Below are 25,397 nucleotides of genomic sequence, written 5' to 3' on the forward strand. Positions count from 1 at the left end.
TGTTCAAAGTCAACCACCAAGCCACTGGTTTCTCTGCCTTGAAAGGGATCACAGACATTGAAGCATGGGGCGCTGATGGATAAATCAGTCTCCCAACTCACTCAGCTCTGGGCCTCGCTTGAACCCCAGCCCTAAGAGGTCCTGCAATATTTCCTCGAGTGGTAGCAACTCTCAGCTTCAGGCATCACACTCTTCCTTCGTCCTGAAAAGCACACAAACTGCCCTTGAATGCTGGTTGGAGGAGAGAGCGCTTACCCAAAACAGCACTTGACGTTCAAGTCCAGCTTTCTGCCTCCCACATCCCTGTCTCACCTAGACTCAAGGTTCCCTGGTAGAAGGGCATAGTTTTCCGTCCAGCACAGACAGCCAACACCTATTCCTTCCTTAGGGGCTTCCATCCCTCACAGTATGACCGATGTGATGTAATGGGGACATGGGGGTGGAGGGGGGCAGGGATCTTGAGTCAATCTGTGGCATGAAACTTAGAGCAAAGTGTTTATATTTAATGGACTACAGAGTCATTTTCTGAGGATGGTTTGTTGCAAATTCTTAAAATCTGAAGACAAAAGTGGTGTCTCTGTTGAACCCCTAAGACTCTCTGACATGACAGTATCTGAAGGTTTCCAAACTCACAGCTCTTTTCCCTGCAAGCGATCTGCTCAGCTTTCCTAATAACATCCTGCCTGCCTGGCACCGTGCCAGTCCTGTCTCGGGCAATATGCAAGCTAAACATTTTTTGACTGATTTCAATATTTTCTTATGAGCAACCAGACAGTATTTTATCTAGTGAGTATTACTGATTGCTATCATCTAAGCCCAGAGTAAGTGCCTATAAAGGTAATATTATTAGAATTGACACTCAAGGTGAAAAGCATGGCAATTAACTGTGGCTTGGAGAACAACAACCCATTCTGAGATGTTCTGGAGAGTTTTTCTATTTATATCTCCGTCTGCTCCTTCTTTTAAGGATACTGCACCTGTTACTTCATTGATCAATGATGACGTCTCCCTTAAATGTAGGTTACATTTAGATTCCCAAGGGAAAAAGTTAAGCCACCTGCTTAATAAAATCACCTTTGGTGTGTGAAGTTGTTCCATGCCCAGGTAATTCCTGGGCAAAGAAAATCACCACACACCCCGAGCTTTCACTTTGCCGTTGAATGGTGCCTCCCGCACGGGGCCCTGACTCTCTTACATCTGTTTTTCTGGCTTTTGTGTCGTGCCTCTGTTCAGCTTTATTGACAAAACAATCTGTACCTAATGTTTAAACAACATCTGTAAAATGTATTATTAAATTATGTTGGAAGAAAAAGCAGAGCGATTCTATGAAACCCTGTGACCCCCTATTGATTTTTAGATCACAGAAGTTGAAAGGATAATTTGTGAATGTTTTAACATTTACATCCACACGGGTACCTATATTTATAGGATCTTTGATTACTTATAAAAGTATTTGCTACATTATTACCATAACTCAGAAAGAAATCTGACCTTTACCAGTTGAATCTGTTTATAATATTAAGGGAGATCCTATTTTTTTAAAAAAATAACTTTACGGTTTTACCTGCCAGTGGCATAAATCTCTAAGGATAACATACTTTTATTCCCCCACTAGTCATAAATGGGAAGCGATGCCTGAGTGCTTTGCAGTTTTGAGGCAATAAATGAAGTTACTAGGCAAATCTGGTGTGTGTACTAAACCTGAGAACTATGGCACCAAGAGAGTTCTGTAAAGTGTCACCTCGGATGTTAGGATGTTCCGTGGAATGTTATGCACCCGACTGATGAAGAGTGGCTTTTCTCTCCATATACATACTGTATCCCCCCCCATGTACTATATAATTTGCATGTAAAATGCATACTGCCTTCTTAGATTGTAAAGGAATGACCATTTCACTTTAGCCTTAATGGGAAAGTGTTTGGATGAGAAGTAGTCAACGAAGAAGCTGTAAAATGTATCCAGTGCACCCTAGGCTAGAACTCTGCTGAGGCGGATGTGTCGGAGGCAAACAAGATACAGTCACGGGCATGAGTTTCCATCACACAGAACTCCAGGTCTGCAACACTGCTGTGCAAACGTACAAGGGAGTTTTCATCTGACCATTCTATTCTGTACTCACATTTTCAATAGAAAAAAATATATAGTTCACCTGGAGGAAAAGAAAACAAGTATGGACTTTGTGTGCGTATGTGTTTAAAGTTCTACCTAAATATTTGATGACTTAACCATGTAATCTCTGAGTTTAAGAAGCTTCCATTGAAATTGATTAAAACACGCAGCATATAAGTAATACGTTTTCACTGCTGATGCAACAGAATTGTTTGTCACAACCACAACTGCAGTGAAAGGCAAAGAGACAGAACCCCGTATGCTGTTATTTACCATTTTTGGATCAAATCATAATTGAGAGTGAGGGAACAAAGGAAGAAAAAACACGTAAACGTATAGCACATATTATATTTCAAAACTTACTCTGCTTCGAGTGTAAGCCTACCACAGCATGCTAGATTGAACTATTTAGGCAATTAGTTACAGAAGTTGATTTACCTCAAATACTTAGATCATTTAGATAAAAATATTTTTACTCAAATTCCTTGCATTATTGCCTCAACTCTCAAAAAAAGCGTATTGGCACAGACTTGTCCTGCGAGGTCTCATTGAGCATGGCTCACATTCCACCCTGGGCTCCAACTCCTGTCAGTGCTAATACCAGCCATTCTCAGGTTCCTCCTCTCTGTCTTCACTCCAGCAGGTAAATCAAATGTGAAGATCCTAACGCTTACTCCTTAGAATCCGAATTTTCTCCTAATTAACCCAATCTGCCTTGTTTTAAACTTCGTTGTTTACATTGTCCCTGTTATCTCTTTTTCCCCCGAACCCTATATGCTTTGACCCTAGCTACCCAAGGCGGGTAGTATAGATCGCCCACGTCAATTAAATAAATGTAAAATCAGTTCAGCAATGGAATGAAAGCATCACGATGCTCCAAACTTTTCTCATCTCGTTTTCCAGTTAAAACCTGACCGAAAGCTGCGTCGGCCGCAGTTTCTATGACAAGCTAACAAGTAGACATGAGTTTATATTTTTCTCCCTCGGATTGTGTTTCCATACATCATGTTGCTGCCAATAACTGTGACTGATCTGCACCCAACCTGCCCTTCAGCATTTCATTAAATCTCTTCAACAGTGACTCATAGTTTGTACAAAACGTACATGTGTGTTAACAAGTTTTAAGAAATCCAGGAGGGAAGACACATCTTTAAATGTGATGGCTACATGAAGAGAAGGGGAATGAAGATTTTTTTTAAGTTGTTATTTCCCAAAGGAAATAACTTAAGCTTGATGCTCAATACAGGAAAAATGTTTACACTCTCAGAAAAAGCTCTGTATAATTTTTATTACGATAAAGTTAAAGGAAAACCACTTTACTTGAGTGGTTACACTACTTTTTAGTCTTCCAGGAGGATGCCACAGTGGAAGCACCACCCGGGTTTTCCAGGGTTCGCATTACACTTCCTACTCAAAGAAAAAGAGATCAATTATCAGCTCCTTCAAGGGAAGTTTGGGTGGAAATTAATAAACTGTCACAAACTCCAGTCAAACACAGGAATGTCATTATTCGTCAAACCTAAGAGAAGCAATCTCTCTTACAAGTTTGAGTTACTCGAGGGAAACTCTCTATCACAAGCCCAGTTGTTAAGAGTTGAGAAGGCTGCTGAATTCGAAGCGGAGCAGTGCCAGCCAGCGGCTGCAAACCCCACCCAGTGGCTGCAAACCCCACCCAGCACAGAGAACACGTGCACGTCCACAGCGCCACTCGAGCACAGAACCATGTTTACGTCCCAGGTAACTGAGTAACAGTGGTGTTTTAAGTTACATACCAAAGCAGAATTAAATATCAGTATGGAGTTTAGGGTACAGTCTGCATATACTTTGAAAAATTGCTATGTGGTATGTATTATAACATTTTGGGGGTCATTTTCCTCCCCTTCTAATCGCAACATGGAGGCAGTGAGACTGTGACCGCGGACTGTACACAGAACCTAAGAAAATAATAAGTGCGTACTGCTTGGGGTCACAGCAATGCCTGCCTGCTGCTGCATCTACAGGAACCATCCCGCAAGTTTGTCCACCTGTAGAAGGAAAGCAACTCGTATTGGAATGTGTTCTCTGGTAACGACGTATGTTTACGGGTGAAGTTTGCTAGCAACAGCAAGAAGGACGAGAGATGGCATGTGTGATAGATCAACTGAATGGCAGAGCTTTGCCTTCTTCAGTTAGAGTTCCCCCTGCCACTCCTTGGCCCTCCAGGGAAATACGATATTTATACAGTCTCCATTGTACTAAAATTGCCTCACCAGCAATGTAAACTTGAAAACATATAGAAATTTAGGTGTGCATGCAAAGTCGATGGTCTACCCTATAATAACATCCAAAAGGATCTGAAAGACTACAGTTCAACTACATAGCACCAACAATCTTGAAAATTCAGACACAATAGCAGGTAAAAAATAGGCCAGCAAAGAACCTCAGCAGCAACGCAACTCCTGGCAACACATTTAGCTACAGTGTGTCTTCCACTGGTTCCCTGTCCACTGACCTAAAAGGGCTGCAAAAATGGATCTCCCAAGGCTGCAGTAAGGTCATAGAAATTGATAACCCTTACAAGCAATGCTTATGTGAGTCTGTCTGTGTCCTGAAGATAGTGCACTTTGTAAATTAATCCTCCAAAGGCAAATATATTGTAAGTAGCTTGTTATCTCTCAAATACTAAATTGAAGAATACATGGAATTATATTGACAGAAATTACATTTTCTGTAATGGAGTTTAATATATCTGAAATCTCTCCCAAAGGCTCCCGGGCTCTTTAACAGAGAGAAGGGTCTGTTAATAGAGGTGCAATGGACATCTAGACCAAATTTATTCACCAAAATGGATTAGGCCATGTAATCAGAGATTCTGTAATATTAATCTTTGACACTTATTGAACAGAAAGAAATACTTCTGTCTGCAAGCTGGCCTTCCCAGTTCTCTGCTTTCCCCAACCAGGCTTTGGGCCTTTTCTGGATTTTACTTCAAAGAGGATAAGGTTTCCCCATCATAAACACTAATCTAAAAATATTAGGACAATTAATTAGATACACTTAGTTTTAGTGGATATTTGGTTTCGAATCCCATCAAATAGGACACTAGCTCTGGGTGATCGTAGGAGCCTGGCTCTCAGCACGGTAACAAAGGGTAATAAATCACTTTCTCAGAGCCTTGCTGCCATACCCCTGTGCATTTCGCCAGAACATCGTTGGCTGATTCTTGGTGTGTAATCTCGGCTTCTCCCCAAATCAGGAATGTACACATTTATTTAGGAACAGTATCGCACAGTTCAGAGATATGTGAGGGTTTGAATAGCGTCCAAGTAGAAACAAGCAATTTCTCCTATTCCAGAGACGGGAGATGAGAGGAAAGGGGGGACTGCCCTCGAACGCACAGCCCTAACAAAATCTAACCAAATGTAGGTGTTTGATGGGTTGAAAACCTGACCAGTGGGTGATGGTGGATTTTCTCATTTCATCGAAAACAGGATGATCCACTCTTTCCAGTGATTATACTAAAGGGGGAAAAGCCACAGAGAGGGATACATTTACAGAGCCATAGTGAACGTGAATTAAACTCTGAGCTAGACTGTGCCTAAAACCTGCCAGTTAATAAAGAAAGGGGAAGCCACACATTGTTTTCTTTTCCACACCAGCAAAGACTCTTACCCGCCACTCCAGAGCCTTTTGGACCCACAAGCTACCAGGGCAAATGGCCATACTAGGTGTGTCTTTTTATTGCAAAACATTCGCTTCAGGTTGCCATCAGGGAGCAGATCGTGTATAAGGACAAAACCAAATTACATACCAGTTGTTCACTTGAAGGATGGTGAGTCCCGTGTCTTGTGCCAACTGCTTTTTCTGTTCTTCAGAAGGGTAAGGGTGCTGAAAGAGGACAAAAAAGATAGGTGTAGTCACACGTGCTTTGGCAGAGAAGGGAATGCATACCACATGCCAGGTACCATGTCAGGGGCTAAGGATTCCATAACAAACAGATATGCTCTTAAAAAAAAAAAGAAATGTGTATATCGGGCAACATTTGGGCTATCTGTCAATAACCTAAGGGTCTAGTGAAGTCTATAATTAAAGGTAAAAATGCTGAGGTGTGTCACTCTTATTAATAGAATACTACATCATCTAATTAATGGCAGTAAAAGACAGCCAATTACAAAGATTAGTGAAGTGTATAAATAGCTACTTAGGATATTTGCAGAACCTTGATACTGAGTTTATCCTTTAACAGGTTTATTTGTTGCAAATGTGGAAAGTTCAGTATGGTCTCCACTGTATTTTATAGGACTAAAATAAGGTCAAGCCCTTTTGACTATATAAAAGTATACTGCCTTGATGTGATATCTTTATTAGAACCATAGACTTCTAAGGCTGAACCATGTGGACCAAGAGTCTCAGCTGAGGTCCCCAGCAGTTAAAAGCACTCATTCTCCCTCCAGATACTATATTGCTGGATGCAAATATCAAAATTAAAGCAGATTCCTTTTTTCACCACTGTTCATTTGAGCTCTCCCAAAAGACACGAACAAATGAAACTCAACCAAAGTTTATGTCCATGTCCGAATGCCAACACACGCTGAGATTCTGAACACGGGCCAGCACGGGGTCAAAGACCAGCATGTTTGCACGTTATGAACAAGCCCAGCTATGTTCCTCATAAAACAGGACAGAAAAGTACTCCAGGATTAGACGATAGAATGAAATCCATATTTTTTTTTCAGAATGTCTGGAGTTCTACTGAAATCAGTTTTGGCACAAATACTTTTCGTTCAATAACCAACTGTGTCTAAATCAGACACACACATAACGAAAGCCTGGGTGCGGAGCCGAGAACACGGTTTCCATTTACAGAGACGCTGCCTGGTATGAAACCCTGCCCTGCGTCCCAGTGAATTCTCCCAAGATAAAAACTGTCCTGAGAGCCAATGGTCTGTTCTCCGACGAGTGGGAAAGGGCACCACTAACTCTCTTTTAACTCTCTGTGCCACTGGAAGCTGAATTCCTGTCTATCGAATGCTAATTAACATAGATTTAATCTCATTAATAAAGTCTGATTAGATGCTAAGAAGGCACATCAGTGACCACTTTAATGCTCTTATATGTGAGTTTAAACATGTTCTATATCTATACACATGGGAGTTGTTTTCAAAGAACAGAGACGTAGCAATTTTTCCCATAAGCATTGTCTTTGATTGTCACTTAATCAATAAATACACAATTAGAATAAGGCTCTGCTTTCATGGAATGTAGTTCCTTTCTCTAAAGAGCTCCAAGTATATTACCGACAGGATGGTAATTAATCCCTCTTCTATTCCTCTGAGGGACATAAAGAGACTCCATTGTCCTGTGTGTTTTACAGGTGAGGAAACCGACCAGGGGAAGGAATGGTCAGCAGCCCATGACTTGGTGATATTTCCTGTTTCTCTTCCCGCATCTAACTAAGCCTCACGGGCAAAGAGGGATGTGGCAAACACCCTTCACGACCTCTACTCCCTCTACCCGGGGCCCCCGCCCAAAAACCTCCCCACTGCTCACCGGGGCTTTCAGGGCCTGCCGGACCCAGCCCTGCCTACGTCTCGGGCTCCGCAGCCTTCTCCTCAGGCTCCCCCCCACCCGCCTTCCACCCAGCTACACAGTCCTCCTTTCTGTCCTTCCAACATGCCAAGCTTGTCCCTATCACGCAGGCTCCGGCTCCCATGTCACATTCACATCTCAGCACAAATGCCAAGCCCTCCCCACTCCACTGTTCAAAAGTCCACCTTATCATTCTCCCATCAGCCTTTTCTTCTTTCCCTCACAGTGAGCATCGCTCTCTGCAACACTCCTTCTGGCTACTTGTTCCCTTTTTGCTATGTCTCTTACCACTCACTTAGCCACCCCAAAGCCTCTGCCTTTTTTGGTTAGCATTCTCAAATCCCAGACTAGCTGGACAGAGAATCAGTAAGTATTTGTGAAATAAAAGAATAGCTGCTCAGATGCGAACATCAAAACGAACAATAAAAATTTTTCAAAGCCCATAAAAGGAATAAACAATCCAATTTAAGATTCACAACACTACTTTCCTTATGTCATTCCTTAAAGTGACGTTGACCCATTCTTTTCCAATAGAAGTCTATATGCCCCATAATCGTCTAAGATCATGTGACAATCTCCCTACTGCCCTACTCCCTACTCCCTACTCCCATAATGCCAGTCATCACAGGCAAAACCGCACGATTGGACACTGAGCTGAGAGCAATCCACCACCCTCAGGTTTAACACACTACTCCCACCGCCTGAAGGCTTGCCACTCAGTACAAACCAAATGCATCTTTCACCCTATGAATAGAATTAAGGTGGATATCTCGCAATTCTATGCTGATGCTACTCGAAGAATTGTACTCAGGCACACACGACCCTGTGCTATTGTGTGTTATGCTGCCCCTCACTGACTATAAGATTCTGAACAAGGAACAACTTTTCTAATCCTCAATTGTGTAATCTGGGGTTCTAAGAGCCATCAAAGTTGAAGGTTACCCAGGCTAGCAATTCTTACAGAATATAAGCCTGATTTTGACATAGGGACATATTAGCGTATTAGTTGTTGGGAGATCCCTGAAGAAAATCGTTTGGTCTAACATTGTTTTGTCACAACACTAATGAGATGCTGTAGGAACTTGATTCTTGTTTATGTCATTGGCCTATAGTAAAGCTGGTTTCAGCATGTTTTTTCCTGATTAAAGGCTAAGAACCTACTGAGACATTAGGTGAGGATTTGCCATATAAAGTTGTAGATCAATACGCACAAGTCATTTCCAACCAACAACATTTTCTATAACATGCATGCAGTTTGGCAGGTCCTATGAAAATCTTGTTCAGTGATTTTTCCATAGAATTTTTGTAATAAATATGTCAACAGTCTCTCTTCACTATAGCTGGATGGCGGTTCCTTTCCTCTGTCTCATAAGTTGTGTCTTAATATTATGACCAGAACTGGATGAAAATGAATATTTATGCCATTTACCTTTAGTTATTTTGAAAATTGAGAATTGTCACAGTCATTTATTGGTTCTGTGTTTTCAAGAGTATTTCTGCATGCCTGTTTGTGAGCAAGTTTTAGACCCAGTATTACCTAAAGCAAATGGAATTCACATTTTATTTATGCAAGTGGTGTCAGAAAAATTCTCTTTGGATCATTAAAATTACCTGAATCACTACAGCGTCAAAGAGCAATCATGTGGCCCTCAAAGTTTCAGTGCAAATTTAGGTTGTTTTTCGCATCATGCAGTTTCTGATTTCATAATTTAATATCATAAAATGAGAAAGTTCTGCCCTTTTTTCCCTCTGTCACTTTTCATGTGATCTGATTTTAAGTAATTGGAACAAACTGTGTCTAATTTCATGCAGTATAATTGCGAGGCAGCCTCAAGCTACAGAGACCCAACACTCTGTCTCTATTGAATAATTTTCAGTTGTTCAGAAGACAGAGAGAGATAAATGTGGGTGTGGGTGTGGGTGTGTGTGTGTATAGATACATATGTGTATATATGAATATACATGGATGTATATCTGGATATATATATGCATATATATATATATATATATATGAAATGAATAAGCTTGGATAAAATTAAACATCCCAATAATCTGGTCTTTGTTAAGAGGGGAAAAAAGGGTATCAACAAAATTCCTATACCCTCGTCTATGGTAGATCAACTGCATGGTTTTTTCTTTCTCATAGTTCTTGGCCTTGGTGCCCACACACCTTCAATTCCCTGGGGGGGGGGGGCAAAATCTGTACTTACTAGTATTACACGAAAGCCATGACTTCAGGTACCTAATCCACAGTCAGACAAAAATTCACAAAGAAGTCGGCTTTTTCATTGAAATCCAATATGTTTAAATATCTTAAACCCTACGTATCTATACTAGATAAGCTTTTTGTGAACAGTAGGAGATATTCCTTTGTAGACTTTGAAAAAAAAGTGACTTGACAAAAACCCAACCTGCCGTGGGCAAGGCTGCTGTAAAAACATCCAAAGCCCTGTTGCATTCTGCCCGGGGCTAGTGAGGCCAGGAGATGGGCCAAGGAAGACATCATTTTACAAAAGAGATCAAGAAAAAGTGCCATTTTAGGAAGAAAATGGAAACTCCACTCCAAACCATTGCAAGTAAGGGGTTAGGTCACCCCTTGCCATTCGCTTGAACACCTTTGCTATTATTCCACCTAAATGGCAAGGACACTCACTGAAGAGAAATCAGTAGGTTCTTGTGAAGGAAAGACCGATGGCACTTGCCAGATACAGCAGTCGACCTGAGCATGTTGGGATATCAAAGCAAATTTGACCACTCCAATAGACAGTGACGGGAGACCTCGCCTTTGTTGTGCACATTAGCCCCATGCCATTATCTCTTAAAAGCTTAATTATTTGCAAACAATTGATCAAGATGGGAATTTGAGAAAGGATATGCAAGGGCCACTGGGAGAACTGCAACGCATTAAGAGAGCAAACAAAATTACCTTCAGATCTTACAATAAGAATTAACGATTGAGCGGAGGGGAGCTAGGCAGTGCGGTAGCTGCGAGGGCTCTTTCCCGAGTGTTTCCCATTTGATCTGCATTAACACCTCAGGAATGAGTGAAAGCCATAAAACAGTGATTATGTCCGGGTAAGGCTGACCCTTCTTTCCAGTATTAAACCTGCGCACATGTATTAGGCTGGCTTGGCTGGGGAGAGAAGGGATGCTGGACTCGAAGGGAAAAGAAGTGGCTTGTGGGCAGTGAAACCTTAGCTACAGGAAATAACTCACACGGTAGTCATCTCAGTTTGCGAAACAACACCTCGACTTCTCCTTGCCAGTGCAAGTCTCTTGCTGAAAAGGAAACTCTGCCCCTCTCACGTGTTTCTGAATTTACAGTGCGACTCCTAGTCATGACCCAGGATAGCAGTGATTGCTTAGTGACCCCATCAAGGAATAAAATGATTTCTGGAGTTATGTCCTGTGTAATAGAAATCAAGGGTGTCTGAAGAAAAAGATCTAAAAATAACTTTATGTACAAGTTAAGTCCGAACTGTCATTTTTCTCAGCCCCAAAGAAGAAAAAGTGACAAAGAAAATGACAACTTTCTAAAGAAAGTTATCTCTGCATGATTCCAGTTTTATTTCTTGAGGTTGGGATGGGGAGAGGGGCAGACTCTGATGTTGATTGTCTGGTATTTACAAGGTTATAGTAATGCATTGGAGGAAAATGTATTTATTTAAACAGTCAAGCGGACTCTTTCGGATGAACGTCAGTGGGAAAAAAAGAAACTCTTCAGTACACACAGATGGGAAATGTCCAGCCTTATATCTTAACGATATCCTTGACCAAATGTACTCCTTTCATCAAATTTTCCACCCCTGACTGCAAATGTGGATGCCAAGACAGTGATGAACTTTATCTTATCTACCCTGGTAACCAAGTTTCAATAACCTTCCCTCCCTCACTGCCTTGCCCACTCCAACAGCACATTGTAATAGCAGTAGAAAATTTGAAAATAATCCTGTACAGAGCTCGCTGGTGAGATAATGGAAGGCTATGCTGCCCCTTCTCAAGCCTCAGATTAGTAATTTCTTGTGACACAGAACTGCCTCTATACCGACACTGCAGAACAGCTATAACAAAGCAATAGAGGTGGAAGCAATTTTCAAGCAAAATGTTACATGCTATACTTTAAAAGGTATAGGAATAGGTACCGGGGGAGCTGATCTAACAGGAGGAATTATGGCAACTGTCCAATATAACCCTTATCAAGGCAATGTTCTGTTGCTTGGCTGAATATGTTGGAGGAACAATTTCGGGACTTCTTTTATCCTTTTTCCTCCAGCCCTTTGCCTCCTCCACAGCTAAGTTTAATGCATTAATATAAGTTGACCTTGAGCTAAACTCTGGTATGTGATGGAGAGATACTCCCTTTAAGAAAAAAAAATCTACCATGCGGCTTTTAACCATTAGCTCTCTGCGTTCTTTTAAAACCTCAACTGTATTTTTGTCACTAGGGAATATTGTGGATATAAATTAAAACAACCAGCTATCTATGTGACTTGGAGGAATCATACCCAGAAACTTGCTAACTAAATATATTTATATTTGTTTAACATAATTTTTTTTGCCTATAAAAACTTCTCCCACTGTAAATAAACTTGCCACCACATCCCCCTTCTGCACTGACTATGAATAGCTTACACTGTGACGATTACATTGATCTAGGATACTTTTTCCCCTTTAAAAAATCCATAATGCTTCCCTATTGTCTTTCAGCTTTATGAATTAGTTTTACTGTTTCAGTGAATGCTTTTTTGTCTTCTGACTGCACATTATCAAAGAGACACTTTGTGCCTCCCATTTGCATTACAAAAGCAGTGCACCATGCAGGCGCAGAACAGGGCCTGCATGCATAGTAGTTGGAGTCCTGCATCCTCACACACGCTGGCAGCCAAAGAGCTGCGGTGTCAGTCCTGGCTAAGAAGCCAGACGTGTTTGGAGCCCCTTCAGTGAAGTCACGTGGTTCCTACCTGTGCTGTTAACTCTCCACCCATGCTCCCAGATTGCCCAGAGTCTCAGGCCCAGTGTGCCCCAGGGGCGGTTCAGCACTCGCTTTTTCTGAAGCCTAGTCAAGCCACTTCTCAGACAGTCCCTCTGATTTCTTGTATATCCAGCAGCGGTTGAAGAAGCTGCTAGTGGAAGTGTGCAGGTAGGGAAGTCGGGTGGGAATCTCTAAACTGGATCTTACTGCATGGAAATGACATCAGTGTGGAAGGAGAAGCTGAACCCTGAGTAATATTTCGCAGCAATTTTTACTCTTCACTAATGAGATTACCTTTTAAGACATGGCGGTAAAAACACTGTTTCATAGTCAATTATGAGGCCAATACTACAATGTCTTGCCTGTCTCACTGGTCTGACCTTTTAATTTCTTATAAATATCAACTAAATATTGATAAGAGACACTACATAAAAAAGACAAACACTTGCATTAAAGGGTTTCATAGTACTTTGTACTGGGGACTTCTTCTAAAGTAGTTTGCAATTCTAAAATAATAACAATGTTTTAGATCCCATCTTTATTAGCCATATACTCATATATGTTACAGGACTATTTTAAGTATATGCATTGAAGACAAAGTTTTGACTCTAAATTGACAATTTCTTATGTCTTCCTCCCAAAAGTATTAAAATTCATGAAGAGTGCTAAAATTATTTGAACAGTTATGATTATTAATGAACTCCCTGAATACTGATTCTCTGAGTAGAAGACCGCAGCTGTAAAAGGAAGCATGAAAAGGCCAGGAAGGAAAACGGAGTGGGAGGAGTAGGAGGGTGGGGTGGGAATTGGGGAAAAAACTCAAGCTTCACTTTTGTGTCCTCTTTGAATCATTTGAAATAATAGTTCATTTGAATGCTTCCTGTTCCTCAGTAGGACAAATGCATTACAAGCCTTATCTCATGTACTCTGGGTGACCCCCAAGAGTAGGGACGGCGCTCAGCTCCATTTCACAGCTGAGAAAGCAGAGGCTTGGCCAGGTCAGAAGGCAGGCCCAGGGACCCACAGCTACTTAGGTCTGGCGCCGGGTCTGCCCTCCCCTGAGCGGTTCCCTCTGGCTACGCTCTCACTGCTGTTTCTTTCCCATTTCTCCATTCCCTTTTATAAACAGCTAAATATTTTAAAACCAAACTCATGATATAATGGAGCACGAACAAAGTTATTAATTGCAGTGAGTAGTGACTGGATGCTGGTCTGCAGTTCTGAAGCCCTAATCCAGGAGAGAATCCCTGCTCCTGCCCGCCACCCAGGGGCGAATGTCCAAGGGCCGGGACTGAGCTGGGCAGTGAGGGTAGTTCAGCAGAACCTCACCTAGAATTCTCCCTCCATCATCTGTCCAAGGAATTGAATTAATTGTAGCTTAGTAGTATTAGCAAGGGTGATAGAAGTCATAATGATAATATGTATTAAGGAGTTAGGATCTACCAGGCATCTTTCCAAATACTTCACATGTATTAACTCATTTGATCCTCACAAAAACTTCACAAGGCAAACACACGTACTAGACCAGTTCGATAGATGAGGAAACTTGTGTACGTAAAGGACACATAAATTTCTCAAGTTCACACAGCTGGTAAGTAGTAGAGCTGGAATTGGAAACTTAGTGGTAACATACAAGTTGGGAAAACTCACGTCCAAACTATTTTGTCTTTTAAATGATGGAAGGGGCAATCCTCTCATTCTTGCTGAGTTAATTATGAATACACATGACTGTTACTACTCTCTTTCTGAAGAAGATATGATCTTAACGTACATGTGTCTTATTTTTACAACTCGGTTCTATTAAAGGATGCAACAGCAGATTTGGATACAAGACACAAAACTCGATGGAAACAAATGCATCCATTGCTTTATTGGTGTTTGTAGCACTGCATATAAACGCAGGGATGATGGAGATTATACACAAGAACACTTTTCAAGGGTCATAGAAACACATACCTGCCATTGCATCCAACTGCAGCATCATTTGCCTTAAATTGTCTGCTTTGAAATACATCGTTGTGGGGTGGTTTTTTTTTTCATTTTTTGCCAATTACTTTCATTTTGCATGTGATTCTTAATCAAATATGAGTTAAATTACACTGGGAACCATTTCATTTTAGTGGATACTAATAAAAAACACAGGAATGCTGTTCACATTCACAATGCAGCTAGCCCAGGCCTGTGCCCAATAACTATTTGTTGTCTGAATGAATGAGCACTATTGACATTAGACACCCCAAGTGACTCAACTAGCATTTGTGAGTAGAGGAATTCACACAAACATCAGAAAACTAGCACCCCCATTTCAACAACTGCTCAGCCTTCTCAATTGGTTCTACAAACCCACAGACGGTACAGTTTATTTACTTTATATTTAACTGACCTGTATAGAATGCTTACCCTGGGCCAGACAGTACTCTCAGTGCTTTACAAATGCTCATTTAATCCTTATATCAGGCCTTTGAGGTAAGTGTGTTTAACTTTAAGCTACTGATGAAGAAACTGAGGCACAGAGTCTAAGTGACTTGCAAATAGGATGGAGCTGGGAGTTGACTCCCAGAGGTTGGAGGGGGGGGGGTTGTGATGCTTCTTTTTTTTTTTTTTATCCTGAACCAAGGATGTGTCTACGGATTTTTTTTTTGAAAGAGAGGGTGAGAGAGATCAGGGAAAGAAAGAGAGAGAGAAACACATGTGAGTGAGAAACATGGATTGGTTGCCTCCCCTGACCAGGGATCCAACTCACAACCACCTGGTGGACAGAATGACGCTCCAACCGAGTCACCTGGCCAGGGCACCCAGGATTCTCTTAACTACTGTGTTATTGTCTTCTTAGTATATAATTTCCCCCCAAAGTTTCTTCATAATCAACTCTATCTTCTCATTGGGTTTACTTGTTGCAGAAGTTCCCTTCCCTTTTCCAACTGCAATGTAATAAAATTCAAGTTCTCTACCTCACGGGACCTAGCACGGGACTGAAGAAAGGATAAAGGAAGATTGTGCTGATATACAGGGTCTTCTCCCAAGAATTCACTTTAACAAATAAAACAACACAACAGCACACCATACTGGGGCCCTTTTCTGAAAAGAAAGTTCATGACTGATTTATACAATAAAATCCAATAAAATGAGGATCTTTTCTAAAGTGCATACAGCTCATCTCTACTATTTCAGAGAGCATGCCAGCTAAACGGAGACCTAGCCTCAACCTGAAGAACACTTTTCCACTTTACAAATCAAAGTGGAAAGGTTTTGAGACCATTAAGAGAAAAGACAAGAAAGATGAAATACAACGATACCACTTTGGAATGAGTCTGTCGGCAGCCATCATTAGATGTGCCTTTATAGATCCCTGTCCAGCGTTAAATATTTAGGAGAAATCCTTATATAAGGAATACAGCACCCATAAGTTAAAAGCAAAAACAGTACACTTAGTGAGAAGATTTTTTTCAAGAGAAAGAGAAAGCTAGAGACAGGGGGAGCAAGAGAGATGGAGATTTCATGCTGCTCCCAATATGACTAAAGACCCCTGGAACTGGTACTCATTCTCCAGTGCTAATTTTCCCCCTTAAATTACAGTGATGGTGTAGCCTCATCTCATTAGAGATCATTGTCCCCAGTAGACAGTTGTGTTTATGGGGGACTCTGGCTGTTCCACACCTGCTGATCAGGTTGCTATGTGATCAAGGCTGCATACAAACAGCAGACTCGAGCTTGCTGGACTGCAACTGATGAGCCCGGGCTAATTCAGGGGTGATTATGTAGTTTACTGGACCACTAAACCTCTTTAAGCTTGTAATTACTGCCTATTTGAGTAAAGAACATTCAAAAGCAATTCACTGCATCATGCCTGCCACAGCTGGAAGCAGGCTGCCAGCAGTCTGTGGGGACATTAAAATCTACAGGGACGTGGACGGAAGCCCAGCTAGCAGACACTGTCAGCAGCACCCGCGGCCAAGTGCGTGCACATCCCGCTCACCTCTCCGGACCAAGCTCACCACTAAAGGTGCAAGGAGAACGATAGAACAGCCATAAAGATGACAAATAATGGAATGTAATGGTACAAACTACATTTTAATGATTTCCCCCCTTTGTAAAACTAAAATTTAAAAAGTCATTTCACAATGCCAGAGAGAGAGAGAGAACACGTGCTTTAAATAATATACACTTCTGAGATTCCCTGTGTGCTTGCTGAAAGCCCCATCCGGAAAACAACAACTTGAAAGCAAAATGCCCACCTTGTACGCATTCTGAAGGAACTGGGCTGTACAGTCGACTGAGATCTCTTCCACCCACTTAGCTGCTGTGTTTATAACCTTGGCTGGGAAAATATTGTTCAGCTACTTGATTGACATTTTTTTAAATCACACGTGTAGATTTTCGCTGCTAACAAATTAAAATGCCGCTCAGACACCTGAGTGAAATTTATTTGCAAGAGTCGGAAAAGATTTAGGAACAAAATATATGAGTATTTATCAATGTTCTCATTTTCTTTTGCTGTCACCTTAACAACTGCAGTTCCTTTGTGTAACAAAAGTGTAAAAAATGCTTTGCATTGCTGCGGGTATAATTATTACTTGTCTCTAAGTAACAAAAAAAAAAAAAGAGTGGAACTTAATGAAGGGGGATTAAGTTAATTTCTTTTTAGCTAACAGTTTCCTGTCTCTTAAAATGCAGACCTTGGTGAATATAATGTTCAGGGAAGGAAAATTAAGCTTTTTATTTCAATAAAATCTCCACTTTGGAATACTGATGTTAAAATATGAAGATGATGTTTATTCTTTAAAAGTATGTAAATTCAGTATTAAATAAAGCCACAGAAATCCTCTCTGACTAGTCCGTCCAAAGTCCACAGATCCAGGGGGTTTATGAGTTATCTAGACATCATTCCTATTAATATTCATTAGGGTAAGTCTGCTTGCATTTTTATAAGCTGTGAGAGAGGCGAAAGAAACAATCAGAATTCTTTAACACACAGGCATTGTCAATTCAACATATGCCAAAGAGCCGCACACCCAGATTCGAAGTTAAGATTCAAATGCAATTTACCTTTACTAAGCTAATTTTCATGAAAACTCTTTTCCCTTTTCCCATTGTAGTCTAAGCTATTTAATTGTCTCTATTCTCTTCAACATACACTTCAATTTTTAAGAGATTATTCAGCACTATATTTTATCTTGGTTAACAACAAAACCTTATCTTGCAATCAAACTGAAGAGAATTTCCCCTGAAGAAAAAAAAAAAAACTAAAAACTTTAAATTGTCTTAGTAATAAGATTACCTTTATCTGTATGAACCTTTTTAAGCAAACCATCTTTAACTCCCCAAAGCATTCACTGATGTGAATTCACTGTCTGTCTCCAGAGTGGATTACAGAAGAGGAGAGAGTCTTAGTCAAAGTTGGGGCAGGCCTCCAGGACTTGCTTCCGAATCGTGCTTTCTCAGTTGTCCTGTCGAACTGGACAGGGAAACTCTAGCACCACCGTGGGCTTCATTCGGCGAGGTTCTCACAGATCTTACAGATGTTCACGGAACACCTTAATGAGTAGGAGAAAGAGCTAACTTGTCGCCAGCAGGACATCGACAGAAAACTGGCAGAAATAGAGGTACTCAACTGAAGTTAACTTGAAGGCCAGTGTGGGGATTTGGGGTTTTTTTGTTTTGTTTTCTTTTCTTTTCTTTTCTTTTCTTTTTTTGGACTTCAGATGATCACTTATATCCCTTATATTTGTATGATACTGTACATTTTCAAAGAACTTTTATCATATCATACCGAATATGAGCCTTACAATAATTTGGCATGGTCGGAAGGGCAGGTAATTTTGTCTCCATTCTAGAGGAGAAAGGTCAAAACTCAGAGTGGACACGTGGCAGGCTACATGGCCAGGAAGTTGTGGCTCTCGGGCCTGGAGTCCAGGCCTCCGACTTCTCAATCTCATACTCTTTACACACTCTTGACGCTCAGAGCTTATCTTGGTAATGATCAAATAAAAGGCTGTAGCCACATCTGTCAGAAACCTGCTGTGAGTTGGAGGACGTGGCCCCTGTTTTAATGGAGACACTTGGTGGCTCCACACCTGGGGTAAAGCAAAGAACTCAGACTGGAGCCAGACAAAGCAGCACACCTTTCCAATCGGCCGTAATTCAATGGCAATGCTAGAAAGCTTTACATGATGGCAAAACCCCTCTAAATGGGCTTTGGGAGAGAAATATCCTTACCCGTGACCGGGTAGTTTGGTCCTCTTTGAAACAAATAGATTTCATTTTGTTTTAGGGGGTGTGTCTTTCTGTGCCATTTCAGGTGTGGCATTAGGTTGCTACCTGCACTTAAAGGGGCTTCGTTTTTCTCTGAGTCACTTTCTAAAAGAACTTAGGTCTCTGTGGACAGTCACAGCCTCTGTAGGCCAGGAGCATAGTCATTTTATGTCCTCTTCTGATTTAGTGATATGGTCACACACTGACAAATGACAAATCTAAAGGAAAACATTTTAAGAGTTACTAGTTTCAGCCCCGGCTGGATAGCTCAGTTCGTTAGAGCACTGTCCTGATTCTCCAAGGTTATGTGTTTGATCCCTGGGCAGGGCACGTTCAAGAAGCAACCAGTGACCTCACAAATAAGTGGAAACAGCAATCAAAGTCTCTCTCTCTTAAATTAATAAACAAACAAACAGGCCTCGGAGCCTCGACTTCCTCATCAGGAAAACGAGGCTGACAAAACTAATGGTAGCCTAATGGGATAGCATCTTTGAACTGGACATAGTACCCGCCTGTGTCCAGTGCTCAGTAAATGGTAGCGGAACCTGAGATGACCCTACCATCTTTTTAACCCTTCTTTTACAGAGGGGTTAACTTCTGTAAAAAATTGTGTGTGTGTGTGTGTGTGTGTGTGTGTGTGTGTGTGCATCCATTTGTAGGGAAAAATGCCATATCGAACTAGGTATTTTGCATAGTTTCTTTTTCTAGTGTTGAATTAGGCTGTCCCCCTAGGTTTGAATGCTTTCGTACAGTCCTCTTTATTTGGACACACCTTCACAACGTGCAAAGCAGGGCCAGCCGAAAGGCAGTCCCGCAGGGCACAGGCCCTCCACACAGAGAGCCCCACGCCTGGTTCAGTGCGCTGCTGTTGCCACCATTTGTTTGCAGAAGCCCCGCATTTTCAATTCACATAGTTTGTGTGGAGAATGTACGTGTTCTCCACAAATCAGAGATTGTCCTCCCTGTCAGATGCTTTATACACAGCTACGACTCCCCCTTGAATTTATTTGAGCTTCACAGAAGTGAATAAATAATGACTATATTGCCACTAAAAGACTGTAAAAAAGAAAACACTAAAAAGCAAGATATAGGAGGCAAGACTGACAGTGGAGATGTGTTCAGACCTCAGACAGATGAGGAAGGACACTTAAATGACCCTCCAGTGGCCTTCAAGGGTTCACACACTCCTGTAAGTGCCTAAATCACCCCAGGGGACAGACAGAGGCATGGAGAAAATATTTCATATTATGAAGTCTCTGGTGGGGGGAAATCAATAATCTGGAACCTTCAAGGTGTGAGGCCCATCCAGGCTCATTGGACCTTGGGATGTTGAGAGCCTTTGTCTTTTGGTGGCTGGGAGTCAGAAGTGGCAATTCGCCCACCTTCCTTGGCAGGGACTGAGTGGCCCATTTGGCAGAAAAGTGTGCTCTCGAGAAAAGGGAGCAGAGAATCTTTTGGCCTGGGCTCCAGCTAGAATAGATCAAGAGTGAGAACTCGCCCCTGCATGCCAACCAAATGCCACTGTAATTAAAAACAAACCTTTGGAAATAAAGGATTTGGAAATTATTTCAATTCCAGCACATTCACAGAATGAGCTCATCAATAGTTACAACTAATTCATTTGGTCACAGGGTTTTTTTAGGCCTTCTTAAACAGAATTTTACTTTTTGTTTAAGGAAGTCCAGATAAATACATAAATCAGCAAACTATAAAGAAAAATATATGTAATGAGGCATAAACTTTCAGAAACTCCAGCACATTTGTATCTGCACCTCACATCAAACCTTCTAAGATGGCATTGCTTGAATTTTAAAAATGCAAAACGCCATCGTTGTGATGACGCCAAATGATGGCCTCGACTATTAGATGCATCTATTTTGTTTAATGGCTTCATTTATTTTAATAACAAAGGGAAACTAGATTTTACAGATGAAAGCTTTTTTTTCATGGCTCCAATGCAACTGGGATTTTAAAAATCTGTGATGTTAACCAATATGCGCTAATGGCTGCTCTCAGGAGCCCTATTTTATCAGATTTTATGCACTGGAAGTCTACACCGAGTAACCACCACCAGAGTACCCCTATTTTCAGAGGACACAACTGGGGGCGTGTCAGAGGTCTCTCGATGGTTCCATGATTCTCTTGTTGGAACGGATGCGTGTTGAGTAAAGTGTTGCCTGTGGAATTACTGGAGCAATGGGATTAACTCACTAAAGATTTATTATAAGAAGGCAGGAAAGTGCTGTTCATGTGATTTCAAGGATAAGAAAATAATTGCATGGACCTCTTCGCCTCTGTTCAGAAATTTGCCTACAGGGTTTAATATTTTGTTGAGAATCAAAAAAATAAATCACAGCAAGGAACTTCAGTTTAATTCTTGTTTGATTTCTTCATTATACTACACATCTATGGTGAGTCAGGAGACCAGAAAGTCATCAAAATCAATTTCCATAGGAACAAAAGACACACCACCTCAGCGCCTCCCTGCCAGCCACTAGGACTCCCCGTTTATTCGGAATGTACCGCAGTTTCAGGAAGGAGGGAGGGAAGCAGGGAGCCAGGGGGAAAGAAGACAGGAGGGAGACACACATTTGCCCACTAAACATTTTAGTGAGATGACACAAACTGGTCTGAAGTGGTGTGTTTTTTGGTTTGGGTTTTTGTTGTTTGTTTTTTTAAATGAAAGCCATACCTTGAAATTCTAGAACACAACACATGCCACTTGCTAGCCACACACAGGATGTGGGGTGGTTTCACAGACACCGTCTGGCCCAAGATGGTAGCTCATGATTAACGACAGCGCCCTCCCTGGCCCGGCCACAGTCAGGACCCAGATCCGATCCCAACACCCACAGCCTCTGTCCACAGCCAATCAGCAGGTGTAAGCACATGGGCCCTGTCAGGCTGACTTATCATTCCTTCGACAATGTCAGCGAGTATTAATGTTCAATTATCTGTCCTAGAAGTGACTCACACCTTTGCGTGTTGTGTAACTTCACATGTGGCACTGTGGTGATCGCAAAGTCAAGGGAAGAAACGCTCCTGATAAACCAGTGACTGGGCTGGCTTTCCAACATGTCATGCCATTGTCCTTGCAGTTCTAAATAGGAGACTTATTTTTAGTTCTTTTCCTAAAACATATTTGAAAGACCAATGAGCTATCTATCTATCTATCTATCTATCTATCTATCATCTATCTATCATCTATCTATCTAACCTTCCTTTCAGCATGTTTTCAGGTCATCAGCAGTCCTTACCAAGATACCGAGACTTCAGATGAGTCATCTTGTGACCTGCCGATCATACCAAGTCAACTATTCTTTACGTATGACAATGAGCTGTTCATTATGTGTGGGGAGTCTTTTTATTTCATGAAGCCAGGTGTACATCATTTACCATCAAACCAAAATGACAAGAGTAGACTCTTCTGGAGCAGTGTCAAGATCAATTCAAGTTCAACTCATGCACCTAAAGGAATCTGTTCATGCCAGCCGTCCTTCCTTCCCATCATTAAAGATGAGGCCTCTGGCAGAGGAGGGATTTAAAAAGCACACCTCCCTGAGATCGTTTTGCTTATTAACCTTTACAGTTACTCAAATATTTAAAAATATTGTGCTGATTTGTTGAAGTTAAACCTTAAAACCTGCCTTTGTCTCATATATCATGGTGAAAAAAATTTTTTTATCTTAGTAGACAGCTGCATTTGCATAGTTTTTGTTGAACTCACATTCAAAGGTTATCAATAACAAGTTTGCAAGCTTCTCATACAAGCGGCACTAGAAGATAATATACAGTAACTGCGTGATAACTTCCTCCATGACGGAGATAAAAACTTCAGTGCAATCTTGAGTTCACCAACCTCCATCAGACAGCACAAATGTCAGTGGCTCAGACTGGGCCTCAAGGCATTTTACTCATAATGCTAATTTTTCAGGAATAGAACATGCAACAATTTTTCTTGTGGAAAACTACTGAAAATTAATTATTTTGCCTTAATTGTAACTTGTAAAAAGCGGGTCGATTATGAAATGTACCTGTTGAAAGTCTAGCCAGTCCCTGGCCACAGTGCAGTGTCTAGCGCTGTTTCTACGTGTCTTCTCACCCACACTGTGAAGGCCCTTTTACCTTTTTTCTTTCTTCCTTTCTCCTCTCTTCCCTTTCCTTCCTTCCTTTCCTCCTTCCCTTCTTTCTTTCTTTCTTTCTTTCTTTCTTTCTTTCTTTCTTTCTTTCTTTCTTTCTTTCTTTCTTTCTTTTCTTTTATTCTTTCTTTTCTTTCTTGTGTGTGTGTGTGTGTGTGTGTGTATTGGCCTGCCTATTGGACCCCCAAAATTGTTTTTTTCTAAATGACCTCCATTCTCCACCAGCTCCCGTTCGTTCTACTTCTTGGACACTTGACAGTTGACTTGGCCTCCTGCTCTGCTAGAAGATCCGGGAGAACAGCACCTAAGACTCCCCTCTTCTCTATTTCTAAGTCTCTCTACCTTCACCTTCTCCTGATTCATGCTTATTGCTAAGCTCTTACTCTGAGATGCCATCCCATCGTCCTCGCCACTCAACCCCTCCACTGATGACCTGGTTTTGATTCTTGCTCTATTAATCTGTCCTTTTCTGTGTTCATCTTCAAACGTACCTTTTCTATTGCCTAAGTGACTGATCCGACTGTGTGTTAACAACTTGGGTGGAACATGGTAGCAATTTCATGAAAGACAGCTGAATTTGATTCTATGTGTAAACATGCTCAAATCTCCCAGGTTTCCTAAATAGTGACAAAAGAAAAGAAAAACCTTCCCTTTGTGTTACCATTTCCCCAAGCTCCTGCCCAAATTATATCCTTTAGTACAGTGTCTCGAGCAACTGCAAAAGGGTCTATGTAGCCTTGCTGTCTGTTTCTATGGCAGAATCACTCACATACTTGCTTCACACTACAACTTGCTTCTCTTTCAGGTCAGCAATGATTTTCTCATCCCCATGTGAGGACCTTTCTTAGTCCTTCTCCTTCACAAATTTTAGGGCTTGGTCACCACTATTTTGAAACTTTGCTCATTCACTGGGTCAGTAAATATCATCAAGCATCTATGATGTGGCTTTGAAGATCTAGAGATGAGAGATTAAATCCTGACCTCTTGATAGGAAGACAGTTTGTAAATAATGTAACCACAATTAGTACTTTATACCAGATGACCCTCAGGGTGCAGGGCCATTTCCTGTCTCCTGGGGAAGACCAGGGATGGCTTCTCCAACCAGTGACAGATGAGATAAGATATGAAGGACACAGAAGAAAGTGTGAAGTGGAGACGCAGTCAAGGAGGTGATGCATTCCAGATGAGGGAACAGCATGTGCAGCCGAACAGAGTGCAGGACCATTCTGTGCCTGCGGGGAACTTAAGCCTCAGGCTTCACTGCAGCCCCATAGACAGAACACATAGGGAAGGGGCAAGAGAGGAGCTTGGGCTCTCACTGGGCCACCCTCAGACCTCAGAGGGGCCTTGAGTGGCACATCCAGGATGATGTTCTAAGGGCAATAGGGAGCTAGCACAGGATTTTAAGTAGTGGGGGACTTGGCCAAGTTTTATTTTAGAAAAATCACTCTAGTGGCAAAACGACTATTCCTAAGGGGTCCATATTAGAGGCAGGGAGGCCGGTTAGGGCAATGAGCAAGCAGAAGGAAATGAGGCAGCTGCTGTGGGGCTGGAGAGGAGTGAGAGAATGGAGAAGTGTGTAGGAGGCAGAACTGATGGGCTTCAGGGGGGGAGCAGCTATCTGTGAAGCGGAAGGAGAGAGAACTTTAAATGCTGACTCCTAGGTTCCTGGTCAGAGCTTCCAGGTCCATGCAGATGTAATTACTTGAGAGGAGGGTCACAGGAAGGGGAACCAGTTTCAGGACCATGATGGATGCATTATGTTTGGGGATGAACATTTTGACTTTCTTATCACTGGAGCTTCCTTCTTTTCTTAGGATATTAAATAGTTGGAGCCAGAAGGGACCTTGAAGATCAGCTCATCCCATCTCCACATCTGACGGACCTCCTATCTGTCCCTCAGTCTCATTCTCTAGACTCCCCCGTGACAGCGTTTTAAAGTGCGATAAAAACGGGCATTGCCCCCATTCTGTTTTGACCTCCCCCTTCTCTCTTTCAGCACGCTCTGGGGCCGTGACTCCATGTACACACGCCTGGAGCTTCACTGGAGGTCACGCCAGAGCCGTGCGCTTTCACCCCAGCAACCCCGTCTCTAACTCGGCTCATGTGAGTGTCCCACCGGCACCAGAACCACAACATATCCCAACTTGAACTCCTCACCTTTCCCCAAAACCAGTTCCTCCTTCGGACTTCCCGTGTTCTGTGAAGGAGACCACTGATACCAGCGCTCCCTAACTGCCCAACCCAAAATAAGGAAGTCACCTCTGATGCTCTTCTTTGCCAAACATCCACTCGTGAGTGGTTACGAAAATGGCATTCGAGTCGGACATGCTGAAGTTCTAATCCAGCCCCTGCT

The 25,397-nt window shown here is 41.8% G+C and overlaps 1 protein-coding gene across 3 annotated transcripts in view; it reads right to left on the reverse strand.

Moving 5' to 3' along the window:
- MEIS1 (Meis homeobox 1) overlaps positions 1 to 25,397 on the reverse strand; it is a 129,078-nt gene that overhangs the window by 17,084 nt on the left and 86,597 nt on the right. For all 3 annotated transcript variants that reach the window (XM_037126281.2, XM_037126282.2, XM_037126283.2), the window contains one exon: positions 5,901 to 5,977. In XM_037126281.2, coding sequence (XP_036982176.1) covers positions 5,901 to 5,977 — 77 coding nt within the window. The remainder of the gene's footprint in view (positions 1 to 5,900; positions 5,978 to 25,397) is intronic.

Source organism: Artibeus jamaicensis, unplaced genomic scaffold, assembly GCF_021234435.1.
Source record: "Artibeus jamaicensis isolate MK-2021 breed Jamaican fruit bat unplaced genomic scaffold, CSHL_Jam_final contig_3174, whole genome shotgun sequence".
In the NCBI taxonomy this organism is placed as follows: Eukaryota; Metazoa; Chordata; class Mammalia; order Chiroptera; family Phyllostomidae; genus Artibeus; species Artibeus jamaicensis.